The 15,484-nt window shown below is 58.8% G+C and overlaps 1 protein-coding gene across 1 annotated transcript; it reads right to left on the bottom strand.

Annotated features, from left to right (window-relative positions):
- Positions 1–655: 655 nt before the first annotated feature.
- Positions 656–3,104, bottom strand: LOC106695824 (caspase recruitment domain-containing protein 11-like; the record flags this gene model as incomplete). Its single annotated transcript, XM_023749187.1, has 2 exons — positions 2,906–3,104; positions 656–793 (listed from the first exon to the last, which is right to left on the bottom strand). Coding segments are annotated over exons 1-2 (337 nt in total), but the record flags the coding sequence as incomplete, so codon positions are not given.
- Between the last annotated feature and the right edge of the window lie 12,380 nt (positions 3,105–15,484).

Raw genomic sequence — 15,484 nt, 5'->3', positions numbered from 1 at the left:
CACAGGCGAGAGAGTGGAGGGACCTAACCTTCCCTAAAACTGTGTGCGAGGTTGCGACGCTGCTGAAGAGGTGAGTGAGGGAACGCTCCGGGAAGGTGGGACATGCGGAGGGGGACGTGGCATGCGCCTGGAGCCCAGGGAGAAGCAGAGGCGGTGGAGGCTGGAGTGTCAGCCGGGCTGGGCCACGGCGCCCTGTGGGCCGCAGGAAGGACTGGTCTCAGACAGAAGCAGCGGGAGGTTTTACACAGGGAGGTCTGCCGAGGTGGCGAAGGCGCGAGGCAGGCAGGGGTGGATGCAGAGAGCTGGGGGGATGCAGGGCCGGGAGGAGGCTGGCGCAGGAATGTGTAGGAAGGGACGTAAGACTAGACGGCCAGGGCCTCTGGCTCAGGGATGCTGGCAAGAGAGCAGGCAGGAACCGGACCCAGAGGCGGCAAGCACATGTCCCGCCTCCGCCATTCACGGGATGTGCCAGGAACACCGCCCCCCCGCCCTCGGCTCAAGCTTCCCTTTGCCGCTTTCATCATCGGGCAGAAACCAGGGCCCGCCAGCCCGCAGGTGCTGTCCTAGCGCCACCGGTTCGCCGCTCAGGGACTGTCCCACCAGTGGACACCCCCCGCACCCCCACCGCCCGACGCTCTCCTGGCCGAGCCCTCACCCACGATGGTGGAGAACCTGCGTGTGGGCTCCTTGCCGGTCACCAGCTTGTACAGCTCCGGGTAGTAGAACTCCAGGCTCTCCAGGAACACCACGTAGCCCCGCTGCCCCTTGGTGTGCAGGATGTCCAGCAGCCGGCCTAGGGACACGGCCCCGTCACAGGTGACCGGACCCAGGTCCCATGTCCAGCCTCATCCCGGACTCCCATCCCTCAGCGAACGCGGAGAAGACAGCGTCGCCACAGCCGTCGCTCCCGAGGTGCCTCCCGGGTCCGGGGGTGGAAATCAGCGCCAGGCCCTCAGCGGGGATGCGGTGGCTGTCAGCTCCCTTCCTCTGGGAAACTGGGGGGACCCGGGCACCGGGACACGGCCTCAGGACACCCACAGCTTCCTGTCGACCGGGTTACAGTGAGCCATGCTGGCTCGGCTCCCTGACCGGAGGAGGGGGAAGTGCAGTGGCCACTACAGCGTGGAGGGTGTTCTCTGGGCTTCGGAGCAGAAAGCACATTCTGTGCGGGGAGCTAGGAGTCCCCGGAAGAAGGCCGCTCCCCTCGGGGCTGCCAAGCGCCTGGAAACAGCTTTAACGCCAGAGGGATGTGCCTGCAGGTCTCTGCCCCACGGGTCCCACTGAGTGTTTACATGTCCTGGCCTCCCCTCGCTGTTTCACTTCCAGACGTTTCTACCCTGGAGGTCCCTGAGCTCGACATGTCCCCAGGACGGCAGGACACGCGCATGTTATCTTGTGTGGGCTGCCGGCGTGTGGGCTGCCGGGGTGTGGGCTGCCGGGGTGTGGGTGCCGGCGTGGGGCTGCCGGCGCAGTGGGGGCGGGGCTGGGAGTGACAGCCGCGCTCGGCAGGAGAGCGCTGTGATGGGTGATGAGTGTCGTGCTCACAAAGGACAGTCACAGCGCACGAGGCACTTAGCACCATCACGCCGCGGGGAAGTGACTCCAAACCTTTTAAACTGTGAGCCACAGAGAGAGACATGTATCCTGTGACCCCGTGTGCCGCACAAGGACAAATACACACACGTGTGTACACACAGGCACGTGTATAAAACCACAACTAGTTTCACAAACCAGACTTATCGCCTTGAGTGAATGTAATAAAGGCAGTCCGACAGACCCCTTCTCAGAAGACTCTAGAGCAGCGGTTCTCAACCTGTGGGTCGTGACCCCTTTGGGGGTCGAACGACCCTTTCACAGGGGTCGCCTAAGACCATCGGAAAACACAGATATAATTACATATTGTTTTTGTGATGAATCACTATGCTTTAATGATGTTCAATTTGTAACAATGAAAATACATCCTGCATATCAGATATTTACATGACGAATCATAACAGTAGCAAAATTACAGTGATGAAGTAGCAACGAAAATAATTTTATGGTTGGGGGTCACCACAACATGAGGAACTGTATTAAAGGGTCGTGGCATTAGGAAGGTTGAGAACCACTGTTTATATATGTGTTTTCAGATGGTCTTAGGTGACCCCTGTGAAAGGGTCGTTCGACCCCCAAAGGGGTCACGACCCACAGGTTGGCGACCCACAGGTTGAGAACCTCTGCTCTAGGGTGTCCCCAAAACGTATGCACACCCTTTGAATAATTATATAGGCAGTGTTTATTAAAGCACATTTCCTTTTCAAAATTGAGCTGTCAGCTGCTAAAGTGTGCACACATTTTTTGGGGACACCCTGCATTCTTAAACAGATACAACGCATTGGGTTCCACGGGGTATCAATGATGATAGAATACAGTTCTTGAACAGCAAAGTTATGATTCAGTAAGAAATGTGCTACTTTATGCAGGAAGTGACACACTCTCTCGGCAGCTCTAACGGCTACTCTAACTCCGAGGGAGCGATGAGTGTAAATGGTGTGTGGAGGGACTGTGACCGCGGTAATGGAAATGAAGACGTCGGTGATTGTGACCGGTGACCACGTCCCAGGTATCGCTAATCACCTGCTTTGTCGCCTGCCTCCCCCGTCAGCGGAGGGGTGCTCCCCTCAGGCCGGGTAGGAAAGTAAACACCGTTTCCCGCTCTCCGAGGCCGAGGCCGGGACCCTCTCAGTTCTACCGCTTGGTGGGGGGCAGGGCCGGGCAGAGGGCCGTGGGCCCAGCTGATAATTCCCGCCCCGGAGAAACTTTACGCTGGCACACTAGCCAGAGGGGTTTCCTGGGGCCACCACCAGGGGCAGCCCGCCCGCCCCGTCCCCCGTCCCCGTCCCCGTCCCGGGAGCGGCTGGCTCACCCGCACGGTTGATCTTGGAGGGCAGCATGGGCGCGTTGAGCACCTCGTCCTCGTCCTGCTCGTCGATGACCTTGCACTGGCGCAGGTAGGGCGTGAGCTTGGCCGGGTTGATGTAGCGGCTCAGCATGTGCCGGTTGCACTCCACGTTCTCCCACAGCGCGTCCTCCTCGTCCTTGAGCGTCTCCATGTAGTCGTCCATCCCGGGGCCGCCTCCTGGCACACAGAAGGCACGCGGTCACCCGGGAGCTCCCGGGACCGCGGGACCAAGTCCTTCAGGGTGACCTCTGGACGCTGTTGGGTTCTAAAGGCCAAGCAGGGCCTGGTTGGGCCTCATCCCGGGCACCGAAAGGGTGCCGGTTCGATTCCCGGTCAGGGCACATGCCTGGGTTTCGGCTCGATCCCCAGTGGGGGGCCCGTGGGAGGCAGCCGATGGATGTGACACCCTCACATTGATGTTTCTCTCTGTTCCCTTCCTCTTTCTCTCAAATCAATAAGCGATTCTTTAAAATAAATTGATAAATAGATAAATGAAAAGAGTCAGGCAGAGGAAAGCATTATGGTATTTTAACCATTTAAGAAAGGAAGGGAGAGGCCTGGCCAGGTCGCTCAGTTGGTTAGAGCGTCGTCCCGATTCACAATTCGGTTTGATCCCTGGTCCGGGCACATACGAGCATCAACCGATGAATGCATACACAAGTGGAACGGCAAATCGGTGTTTCTCTCTCCCTCTCCCTCCTCCCTCTCGATAACCAATCAATCAGTGAATGAAAAGAAAGGAGGGGATAGAATACAGACAGGCAGGGTGAGCAAAAGCCGGCTCACAGGTGTTCGTATGGAGAAAGACACGGGTTCTGGCTGTGACAGTAGCTTTACCAGCTCTGTGTTCCACGTACTCACAACTGGAGCGCTGCCTTCGCCACCCGTGTCTACGTTCCTGTCTATGCTAACCATGAGCCACGGGCGGACAAGCCACAGTGTTAGGGCAACAACTCCTGGGAGAGGGGAGACTGCAGCGGGCGTACAGCCCCCCGAGCTCTCATGCCTCACGGGGAATTGTCCTCAACGAAGACCACCCGTGTGGTTATCTTTTGTTTTGCAGTTTCACGCCGATGGTGTCATGCTGCGCGCTTCCTCGCTTCCTTTTTCAACTTGCTTTCTTTTCTCTACGTTTTTGAGACGGATTTACGTTGATATATACGTCTGATCTGTTCATTTTTTAAAATAAGTATTTATTGATTTTTTAGAGAGAGGAAGGGAGAGGGATAGAGAGTTAGAAACATTGATGAGAGAGAAGCATCGATCAGCTGCCTCCTGCACGCCCCCTACTGGGGATGTGCCCGCAACCAAGGTACATGCCCTTGACCGGAATCGAACCTGGGACCCTTCAGTCCACAGGCCGACGCCCTATCCACTGAGCCAAACCGGTTAGGGCTGATCTGTTCATTTTTAAACAGCTTTAATGAAATATAGTTTATGTAGCACACAATTCACCTTTCTAAAGTGTACAATTCAAACTACATTCACAGAGCTGCCCAGCGATCACCCCAATTCATGTTAGGACAGTTTCATCGCCCCCAAAGGAAGCGCCATGGGCATCCTTCTGATGCGCACCCCTCCCGGCCTGGGCACCCACTGACTTCTTTCCAGACACCTGCCTTTTCTGGACCTTCATGCGCAGCAGGCGCTCCATTGTCAGGGTGACAGTGCCTGCGTTTCAAGTGCTTTATTCACGTCTAACGGTGGCACGTGTTCCGTGGTAAGAACATAGCAGCGTTATTTATCCCTTCCCCCCGGTTTTCGACTGGAACATTCAGCACTGTCTCCAGCGGGAGAGCATGGAGCAGCCTGACCAGGAGACAGTCCCGGCCCTGCTCCACGGAGCCACGGCTCTGAGGGATGCATGTGGCGGCCCCAGGGCGGCCCCAGACACGCTGGTGTTAAAAGGGAAGATTTCAGAACAAACACAGGTCCTTTAAGAAAAAGCACTTTGGTCTTTGCCCCCTTCCCTCGGGATCTGGAGGGGTCAGAGTGTCCTTTGTGTGGCAACGCGATGCCTCCTCGCTAGGGGCCCTGGAGAGCTCCAGGGTGGGCTGGTGGCCGGAAGACAAGCAAGTGACCGGAAGCGACTCAGCCCCACACCTGACCTCTGGGGAGGGGAGAGGCCAGAGAGTGAGTTCAGTCCTCCATGGCGCCCGGCTGGTGTGGCTCAGGGGTTGAGCGTCGGCCTATGAGCCAGGAGGTCAGGGTTCGATTCCCGGTCAGGGCACATGCCCGGGTTGGGGGCTCGATCCCCAGTAGGGGGCGTGCAGGGGGCAGCCAATCAGTGATTCTCTCTCATCATTGATGTTTCTCTCTCTCCCTCTCCCTTCCTCTCTGAAATCAATCAACATATATTTAAAAGAGGAAAAGAAAGTCCTCCATGGAGAATGATTAACCAGCCATGCCCGTGTAATGACACCCCATAAAAACCCCTAAACCCTGGGGTTCCCAGAGCTTCTGATTTGTGACCACGTGTCCATGCTCGGAGGGGCACCTCAGCTCCAGGGCCCTGGGCTTGGGCATCTGAAGGGGGGGCAGGCTGCTGAAGATGAAGGTGAAGCCAAGTCTAGGGCGGTGGGTACCCCGATACCCAGTGCTGCCTCCTACTCACACCCTCTCAGCGGCCACCGCCCTGCAGTCTCGTCTGTGTCAAATAGACCCCTGGCCCTGGCCGACTGAGCTGCCCAGGGAGGACCCACCCACTCGCCGGCTGCACCTCCACCTGGGGTTTCCCCGGGCCAGAGACAGCGGCCGGGGAGCGGGCTAGGGGCTGAGCCAGGCCGGCACCTGGACGCCGGGGAGGTCAGAGCTGGGCCACCCACAGCGAGGGCAGGGGAGGGAGGCAGGGAAGCGATGCCGTGTCGCCGCCGTGACCGACCCGCGCATCCACAAGAAGTGGCAGGGCCGTCTCTCTGGGTCTCTAACTCCAGGTCCCGGCCCCGTGAGCCCCGGCCACGCGTGGCCCTGCTCCTCCCGCGTGGTGTCTGGTCCCTGCTGTCGACCGCAACGATCTCCCAGTGAACGAGCTGTCTGTCTGGCCTGGGCCTTTGCTACCTGCGACCAAGGGCCTTGGCTGCGTGCTGTTTGGAGCAGCAACTGACTCAGTGATTATAAGTGAGGGCGCGGTCCAGTCAGGCCAGCAAAGTCTGCACAGACAGCCGCCGCCGCCACCGGGCGTCCTGACCTCCAGCCCCTTTGCAAACCCGGCGCGGGCCGCCTGGCTGCTGGGTGGGGGCGGGGTGGCTCCTGCCTTTGCTATTTCCAAGGCGTCAACATCCACGTTGGACGCTCCTCCCTCCCCTGAATATATTTTGTAAAAATATACTTTTGATTTCAGAGAGGAAGGGAGAGGGAGAGAGAGACAGAAACATCAGTGATGAGAGAGAATCATGGATCGGCTGCCTCCTGCACGCCCCACACTGGGGATCGAGCCCACAACCCGGGCCTGTGCCCTGACCGGGAATTGAACTGTGACCTCCTGGTTCATAGGTCGACGCTCAGCCACTGAGCCACGCCGGCCAGGCCCTCCCCTGAATCTTAACCAGAGCTGGTGGCAACTCCAACCCAGGTCTGACCAGGGTCTGGCCAGGGTCCGGCGTGATCTCAAACCCTGGGCCCCACCGGTCTTTCTATAAATAGCGGAAGAGCAAGTTCAAGGCTCCCGGGCAGGCCCCACGGGAAGGGCCACTCTGCTCACCTCTTTACAGTCCTGCCTCCGCGCCTCATTCATCTGAAACACCCACCACGGGGCTCCCTGCTGTGTCACCGTGAAGGTCAAAGTCTTCACCTGGACCCCAGGCCCTGTGTGGCCCGCCCCCCCCCCCGTCCCCGCGGCCTCCAACCCATGATGCTGAGTCAGAGCCGGCTGGGGACCTGCTGGGTCAGAGCCGGCTCCGCGCCCTTGGCGGGGACCTCCCCGCACCGCCCTCTCACTCTCAGGTCACCGCGCTCTGTTCACTCTCAGGTCACCGCCCTCTGTTCGTGCTCAGGGTGAAGGAGCGGGTGTGACGTACCTGGCATCTGGCAGGCGCTCAGGACGCTGCTCCTCCCGTTACCGAGGCCTGAGCGTCACTCCTCCCGGGCCGGGCTCGTCCCTTCCCGGGCCGGGCTCCTCCGGGGCCTGGGGCTGCGGTGGCCGGGCTCTGGAAAAGGGGAGAAGCGGACTGGGCGGAGCCGGAGGGAGAGCAAGGGCGCTGCCTTCGCTCCGAGTTATGTCTGCAGCCTGCAGCCGCGGCGCCCGGGTCGGGTGGGACAGGCGCTTGGTAACTCCCCACGGAGCTCCTTCCGGGCTCACAGGCCGCCCGTGGGTTGAAGGGAAGGACCAGGCTCCTCGGGAGAAGGGGGCCGGGAGGGGAGGGAGGCTCAGTCTGAGCAGGTGCGGAGGGGCTGCCCCCTTCCCTGCCGGCTGCGGGCCTGTGCAGGCTCGGGCGGTGCTCGCTTGGGAGTGAGGGGCCTGGGCGGCCGTTTAATCAGGAATCGGATTGATTTGGGCCGAAGGATTAATCGCAGGTGACACCGGCCCTCCCAGGGCTGACAGAGCTGTTCTCCTCAGGTGTCAGCTCGATCGCAGGGAGCTGTCACGGCCTCGCCCCGGGGAGCGCAGGACACGCTTCTCTGGAGGACGCCGTCTCCTTGGCGTCCCCAAGGCCTCCCTGAGCAGCCGCCCCCTGCGGGCACCTCGAGGAGGGCTCTGGGCACCGCGGGGAGGGCCGTGGGCACCTCGAGGAGGGCTCTGGGCACTGCGGGGAGGGCCGTGGGCACCTCGAGGAGGGCTCTGGGCACCGCGGGGAGGGCCGTGGGCACCTCGAGGAGGGCTCTGGGCACCGCGGGGAGGGCTGTGGGCCGGTCTCCGGGCCGAGTGCCCAGCCGATGTCAGCAAGCCGCCCACAGGCGAAGGGGAAACGACAATTTTCTTCATTTTCAAGAAGGAGGGGCCGTGGGTTCCTTCTATAACCAGAGGAAAAGGCTTCTGGAAATTGGCTGGTGAGAAGGTTCCTTTGCAAGAGACGGAGCGCAGGTGGGCCCAGGCTGGCACAACCACCAGACGTGTCAGCACAGACTGGGGAAACCGAGGCACAGGGCAGCCGGGAATGAGGCTGCCCTTCCGGCCTCTGCCCTCAGAGTTGGCCCCCACCCTGAGGAGCCTGAGGTCGGGGGAGACGTACAGGCTGCGTCTCCCGAGAGACGGACCTGCAGGTATTTAACAGTCACCCCGATGCTGACATGTCACCCCCGATGCTGACAGGCCATGGACCGCGCACGGGCGGTCCCTGAGAGGGAGCCCATCCCGCAAGGAGGCCCATGTGAAGGAGACAGCACGTGTCAGATCCGCACGGAGGCAGCTTTGGGCCACGGTCGCTGGCCGCCTCTCATCACCCTCCACAGAGCCCCGAATTGCTTTTTTTTTTTTTTAAAGTCTGCCTTTTAAATGTCTCTAACCAGAAAGTGTCTGTACAAAAGCGCCCTGAGATATTGCTTCAGCACACAAGCCTAAAACAGAAGTAAAACCAAGTCCGAGGACGGCAGATATTGGCTCAGGGTTAAAAAGAGCTATTGCTTCTCACAAAGGAATCGATGGCTCGGGGAGTTACTGGTGTGGGAGCCAGGCCGGCCGGGAGCCCATCCATCCTGCAGGGCGTCCGTTAGCCGACAAGCAGTGCTGTCTGTGCGGCCTCGCCGCCCCTGAAGGAGGCCATCCCCGGGGAGGGCGAGGAGGCTCCGGGAGGAGGGAGCGGCCTGTGTCGCCGCGGGGAGCAGAGTGCAGAACAAGGCGAGACGTTAGAAAACACAATCTGATCATGAAAACCCATGAAGAAGTTAGAGAAGATGTTGCAGCCATAAAATAACACCATGAAAAGGAACGAAGAACGGGTTCTTGGCAAGTAAAATAAGGTAGCAGACACTTGTAATTAATAGAGGATTTGGAAGATAAAGTTGAAGAAATCTCCCCCCAAAGTTAATAAAAAGTTAAGGAAGATGAGAAGGAGGGCTGAGGTCCACCTAGAACAGTGGTTCTCAACCTTCCTAACGCCGCGACCCTTTAATACGGTTCCTCATGTTGCGATGACCCCCAACTTCATTGTTACAAATTGAACATAATTAAAGCATAGTGATTCATCACAAAAACAGTATGTAATTATATATGTGTTTTCCGAGGCGACCCCTGTGAAAGGGTCGTTCGACCCCCAAAGGAGTCGCGACCCACAGGTTGAGAACCGCTGATTTAAAAGGCCTAGTACCCAATAAGCCGAAATCCTAGGAAGAGACAACAGAGGTTATATTTCCTTTCCTGTACATCTTTTGAGGATATCCTATAAATGAAGGGATGAAATGATCAGAGAAAGAATATTAGGGATCCTCCACATGTAAGACTATGAGTCTTCCGGTGGGAAGAGATTGTGAGCACGCGGCACAGCCAGGGGAAACGCCTTCTCAGAACCTCACTGAGATTTCAGGCCACCAGCGAGCAGAGACCCCGAAAGCGTCCGGGGGAGAAACAGCAGGGCACCCCGAAAGGTCTGGAAGTAAGTTTGGCCTCGGGCTTCCAATAGCAACTCCGGACGCTGGGAGACAGTCAGGCAATGCCTTCACATTTTCAATGGAAAATACCCTTAAATCTGGAATTGTAAGCCCACCCGAACGATGATGAGTGAAAACAGAACAGTGTTCTCAGAAAGGCAGTGACTCTAGGCGTTTACGTCCTCGTCCCCTTTCCTGGGAAGCTACTTGAGGACGTGCTCCAGCAGAACGAGGGGCTCAAACAGTAAAGGGGAAGGCATGGAGCCCAGGAAACAGAATCTGATGGGCCGAAGCACCAAGGAAAGTTCCGGGATGAGAGGGATGCCGCAAAAAGCAGCGGCCAGGATTGTGGCAGGGCCATCGAGGGCCCACGAGAGACACTGCCAGGGTGAACATACTGAATGGTCATCTCATATCCTATATAATCAAAGGCTAATATGCAAATCAATTGAACGGCGGAATGACCGGTTGCTAAGATGCTCACTGTCCACCAGGGTGCAGACGCTCAAGGCAGGAGCTGCCCCCTGGTGGTCAGTGTGCTCCCACAGGGGGAGCACTGCTTAGCCAGAAGCCAGGCTCACAGCTAGCGAGCACAGCGGCTCCCAGTCCCTGTGGGGAGCAGGCCTAAGCTGTGAGTCGGACATCCCCCGAGGGCTGGGCTGAGGGATGCTCCCCCTTAGTGCACGGGCCTCTAGTATTTGATAATGTAGGACATAATATTGTGAAGCAAAGGACCGGTCTGAGAGTCAGATGGGAAAAATTAAGGACAGGCACATTAAAACCAAAAGCCTCGGCAAATGAAAAGAAAAAGAGAGGCAATAGTAACTCCAGGAAAAAATAAAAAGCTAAGAAAAGAAACATATTACAGGCCTCAACCAGCCTCAACATAAAACAATACTAACCTAGTTATGGAAACGTAGCACACAATACCGTGACCCACGTGCACGGGGAGAGTGGAGGAGGGGGCACACAGCGGGGTCCAGAGGACGCGGGTCCTCACCTACCTCGCGCTGCGCCGACAGGAAGGACAGAGCAGACACAGCGACACGTGGATGCACACACGTTGCCCAGAAACACGGAGGTGGGTGCCAGAGGACAGCAATGATGAAGGCGAGTCAGAAGTGGTCGCCTTTGGGGGTCAGGGCGGGGCATGCTGCTGGCCAGGCTGGGGACTGACGGTTTTCCCGACCAGCCTACTTAGCTTTTTACTCTCCCCACCACTGGTTTTTGGAGAGAGTGGGTGAGAAGAGAGAAACGTTGATGTGAGAGCGACACATCGATTGGTTGCCTCCCACACCCACCCGGACCAGGGCTGGGGATGGAACCTACAACCCAAGCACACGCCTTTGACCGGGAATCGGACGGGTGACCCTCCAGTGTGCAGGTCGATGCTCTAACCACTGAGCACCAGAGCGAGCCTGCTTAACTTGTAAACTGCATGACATGCGTTATCGTGGCAAAAATATTAATAAAAAATGACATCCATCCACCGTTGGAAATACGGACGCTGCATTACGGTCTGAAGGGTCAGACAGCCACCCCCTTCTCTGCACCCTCACCGCGCCCAACCCTCTGCAGTGCCTGTCACACTGCTCACCCCTTCACGGGCCAGAGGTGCATGCCGGGAACTTCACAGACGCCCCTCCCTCCCCTGCGCAGGAGCGCGGTAGGTCGGGTTGTGGCTCCCAGGTTAGGATGAGGGGGCAGGTTAGGGAGTAAGCCCTGGGTGAGACCCCACAGCTGCTCAGGGGCAGAGCCTCCAGCCCCCCCTCCCCGACTCCCCGTCATCGGGTCCTGAGGGAGCCAGCCGCCCTCACAGGTAGCGTGCAGGCAGCGGAGCATCTCATCCCGCCGCAGCCTTGCTTCCTGGGCTCCCTGTCTCCCTCGTTCCTGTGCGCTCCCCTCGTGTTGCTGGAGCGCACCCTCCAGCCGCCCAGGAAGAGGTGGGGGTAGCTGCTGCGGGCAGACACCCGTGGATCCTCTCATTTGACACAGCCGCCCTCCGAGGCAGGCACTACCCCCCCACCCCTTTACAGAGGAGACAGGTCAGAGAGGCTCGGCCGCCTGCCCTGTCCATCCCCTCTCGCCCCGGCAGCCCCGCCAGAACCCAGCAGGGGGCCTTAGTCACAGTAGGTATCGCACATCTACTTGTCGATGGATAAATAAACGAACGGCGAGGCTGCTCTGACTTCACCGCCGCAAGGAGCCAGGCCCTTCACCAGGAGCCGCCCTGCGGGACGGACACGCCTCTGCTCGCTGCACTGGTCCCTGGGGCAGGCGAACGCTCCGGGGCAGACGGGCGGCAGTCAGGGAGATAAACGCATCTCTGGTTAATTGATTTGCCTGGGAGATTGGAGTGGGCGGCTCGAGAGGGAGGGTTTAATTATCCCAACGAAACCGCCACTTAATTGAAAGGAGTTCTGGCAGAAAAAAAAAAGGGGGGGGGATATTATTTAAAAGAATGATCTAGGGCAGTGGTTCTCAACCTTGGCCGCACATTAGCATCACCTGGGAATCTTTTTAAAATCCTGATTTCTGGGCCTCATCCTCCGGAAATTCTGTTTCTTTGTTATGGGGTGAGGCCACAACATGAGTAACAAAGAAACAGAATTTCTGGAGGATGAGGCCCAGAAATCTGGATTTAAAAAAGATTCCCAGGTGATGCTAATGTGCACCAAGGTTGAGAACCACTGCCCTAGTGCCTGTGAGGACTGAGGACACACGGGGACACACCAGCACTCGGCCGGCCGGCGGCGTTCATAGCCCAGGAAGGAAAGCTCATGGAAAAGACCCCGAGTCACGCCTTCCTCGTGTCCCTCCCCTCTCTCCTCGTGGCTACAAGAAGGACACTCAGAGAAGCAGCTAGAACCCCCCCTGCAGGCTTCCTCCTGGCATCCCCGTGAACGTCCTCACCTCTGTCTATCTCGGCTCATTCAACCGAAACGTTGAGATGATAACATTTCCCATCAATTACCATGTGTACAGCAATCAGTGGTGCTTCACCCGTACATGTTTTGAAAGCAGCAATTATCGTTTTAAATTCACAGCGGAGTGGCAGGCGCTGCCAGCTGCCGGCCCAAACCCATGCTCTCTTACTCTGTTGAGGGAGCCCAGTTTTGTGGAGTGTCGCTGGGACCATCTGAAAAAAACGGCGTTTCTCGCCTCCCTTGCAGCTAGGGTGGCCGTGCAACACAACCCTGGCCTCTGCGACGTAAGGGGAAGTTTCAGGGGAGACACCGGGGAGGGCTCCTTGGGCTGGGGGCAGAGTCTGGCGAGAAGAGCGTCTTCTTTGTCCCCGTCTTCCTCCCTGGGAGGCGGATCCAACGCCCGGAAGCACAGCAGCTGCCCTGTGAGCGTGAAGACAAAGGCTGCCCTCGAAGTGCAGCTGCCTGGGTGCCGCCAGGACACCAGGTCCAAGCTCAGCTTTGAGCCACTGGTCCATAGGAGAATAAAATCCCTCGTGTGTATGGAATTCTGATTTTGTTTCTATTATTTGCAGTTAGGAAAACTATCCTCACAGACACGTGTGACAAGTAAGATCTACGACCTCTGAGAGCGCCATCGTGGTCCCAGCTACAGACGCCTGAGCCCCGGCTGTCCATCGCTCTTGTTCCTTTTCCTAGATACAAGACCGAGCAAGCAGGCGATCGATGAAGACGAAGCACCACCATGGACGGAGCGCCGCGGGTGACAGCAATGAATGGTGTGGCTCCGAGGGGTGGCCGTGCCGCGAGGCGGTAGGCACAGCCGGGACACGGTAACAAGATGACACCACCTTCTGTCTGTCTGCCCGGCCGCTCCTGGACGGAGGTGCCTGGCGGACCATTCATCTCGCCGTCTGCCTTGGTGCGGCCTCTAGTCCTGAGCCGACGCTCGATTTCCAGGCCCAGCCTCTCCCACACCCGCTGGCCTCACCTCTTCTCTCTCAGCCCTCGGTCTTCCCGACGCTCCCAAACGCCCGGTTACAGCCATGCTTCGCGCCAACATCCGGGCATGCCCACTCCATAGCCGGGCACTGCCCACCACCGCCATCCCCCCGGGCAGCAGGCGAGCTCCTCAAGGTGCTCCAGCCACTCCTCTCCGTGACCGGCCAGGGCCATAGCTGCTGTGGATACAAGTGCCAGGGACAGAGGAGGCCCCAGGAGGAGCCAGGATGCAGGGGTGGGGGGGGGGCGAGGCCCACTTACTGAGCTGGAGACCAAGGGCACGGCCACCTCACCCCTCCCCGCCCCCGGCCCTGGCGCCCACGCTCTTTCCCAGTGGCCTCCACCCTGCGCCAAGGACAAGCCCTTCTGAAGGATGTGCCTCCCTGCCCCCCCGCTTCTCCCCTCCCCCTGCGGTCTCACTTCCTGCCGCAGGGAAGCTCCTGAGAGAAGCGCACTCCGCAGAGCCAGGCTTACACTGTTCTGGAAGGCGCGTCCCTTCATCACGGGGCTCTGTGGGCGTTGGCTGCGTCTGGATCCCGGAGCCGCGCACACAGCGGATGGACAGGACAGTCCCCCAGGTCTCCGGGGATCATGGCTGCGCGGCTCTGCCAACCCTCCTCCCCCCCCCCCCCGCCCCAGCGTGAGGCCACCTCTCTGCCTCTTGGGAAGCGCCCGCTGCGTGGCCACGGGAAGCCCTCTGGCCTCGACCACAAGGAAATGCCGCTCTCCTCTCTCCCGCGGTCGCCTTGGCAGCCTGGTCAACGAACGCCCGTTCGCCACGGGAGCTGCGAAGTCACCGAGAGCACCAGCGCGCTCCAATTCAGGGCCTCTGTGCTTTCAGAGCCAGCCCTCTGCTTCGTCCGAGGGCCCCTGGACGTCCCTCATCGGCATCTTCCTCCTCGTCTTGGCCACGGGTTGGTTCAGCATTTGGGTTGGAAGAAACTCGGAGAGCCCACGGTCCCGCTGTGACTTCGTCACGCCAGTCTCCAGACGGGGTGCGGTCACGCTATGCAGCACGTGGGGGGATTCAATGGAAATGCTGACTGGGATGCTCTGGTGACCTCCGGTTTTATAATAAAATCATCCCATGGCCACCTCACTGTCTTCGGTCATCAGTCCCCCAGGAAGTGCGCACTGAGAGCAGGAAATACGCCTGCGCCCGGCTAGGGCTCTGCGACGCCTTGTCCGACCTCCATCCTTGGCCATTCCGTTTCCACGCCGGCTCTGGGTTCCTCGGATTCACCTGGGACTTGCACGGCCAGGCCCTTGGTGACCTCTCCCCACCTCCACCCAGTCTCCCCGAGTCTGGGCCGGAGACTGGGGTCTCTACCGCGCAGAGGCGACCCCACTGTGGACGCAGCGAGCATCCATCCGGAGCCGACATCGCAGATCATTCAGTTCCAGCCCAGGAGAGGGGTGTGGGGACGAGGGGGCCTGTTTGGAAACGACATGGCAGCTGTGCCTGACCTGGAGCAGCGACAGGCAGACCTGCTCTTGGGGGCCCCGCAGCCCTGAGAACCTGTGAAGTGAAAAGGTCGGCCCTCTATTTCTCAGGAAAGGTCACCAGCGTCATCAAATTGGAGCCCCACGCAGAGAGCAGCCACGGACGAGAACGGGAAGGTCCTGTGGGAGCCGCACTCCCACTACAATCTTCCCTGGATCTTCTCACTGGGCCGGCACTGGTCCCGCGGGGGCAGGGGACAGACCAAGTCAAATGGCAGACTGGGCGGCCAAGGCCTCTGGACGTTCAGTGGGGCAACATTTTAAAGTCTGGTGATGAGGATACTTCAGGGCAGACTTAAAGCGGGAGACTGAGAACCCTAATCATCCACCCATCCATCCATTATCCATCCATCCAACCATCCTTCCATTCATCATCCATCCCACTTAACCATCCATTCATCCATCCATCCATCCATCATCCATCCATCATCCATCCATCATCCATCCATCCATCATCCATCCGTTATCCATCCATCATCCATTCATCCATCCGTCCATCCTCAAATCAAGCTTCAACCGGTCCATCGACCCACTATCCTTCCAGCCTTCCGTCCTTCGATGGTCGATCCGAGATCGCGCAGCCGATCCTGAG

The sequence above is a fragment of the Myotis lucifugus genome, unplaced genomic scaffold (assembly GCF_000147115.1).
Source record: "Myotis lucifugus unplaced genomic scaffold, Myoluc2.0 scaffold_3458, whole genome shotgun sequence".
Taxonomy (NCBI): Eukaryota; Metazoa; Chordata; class Mammalia; order Chiroptera; family Vespertilionidae; genus Myotis; species Myotis lucifugus.
The sequence above is the reverse complement of the archived record's forward strand: the minus strand, read 5'-3'. Positions and strand labels throughout refer to the sequence as shown.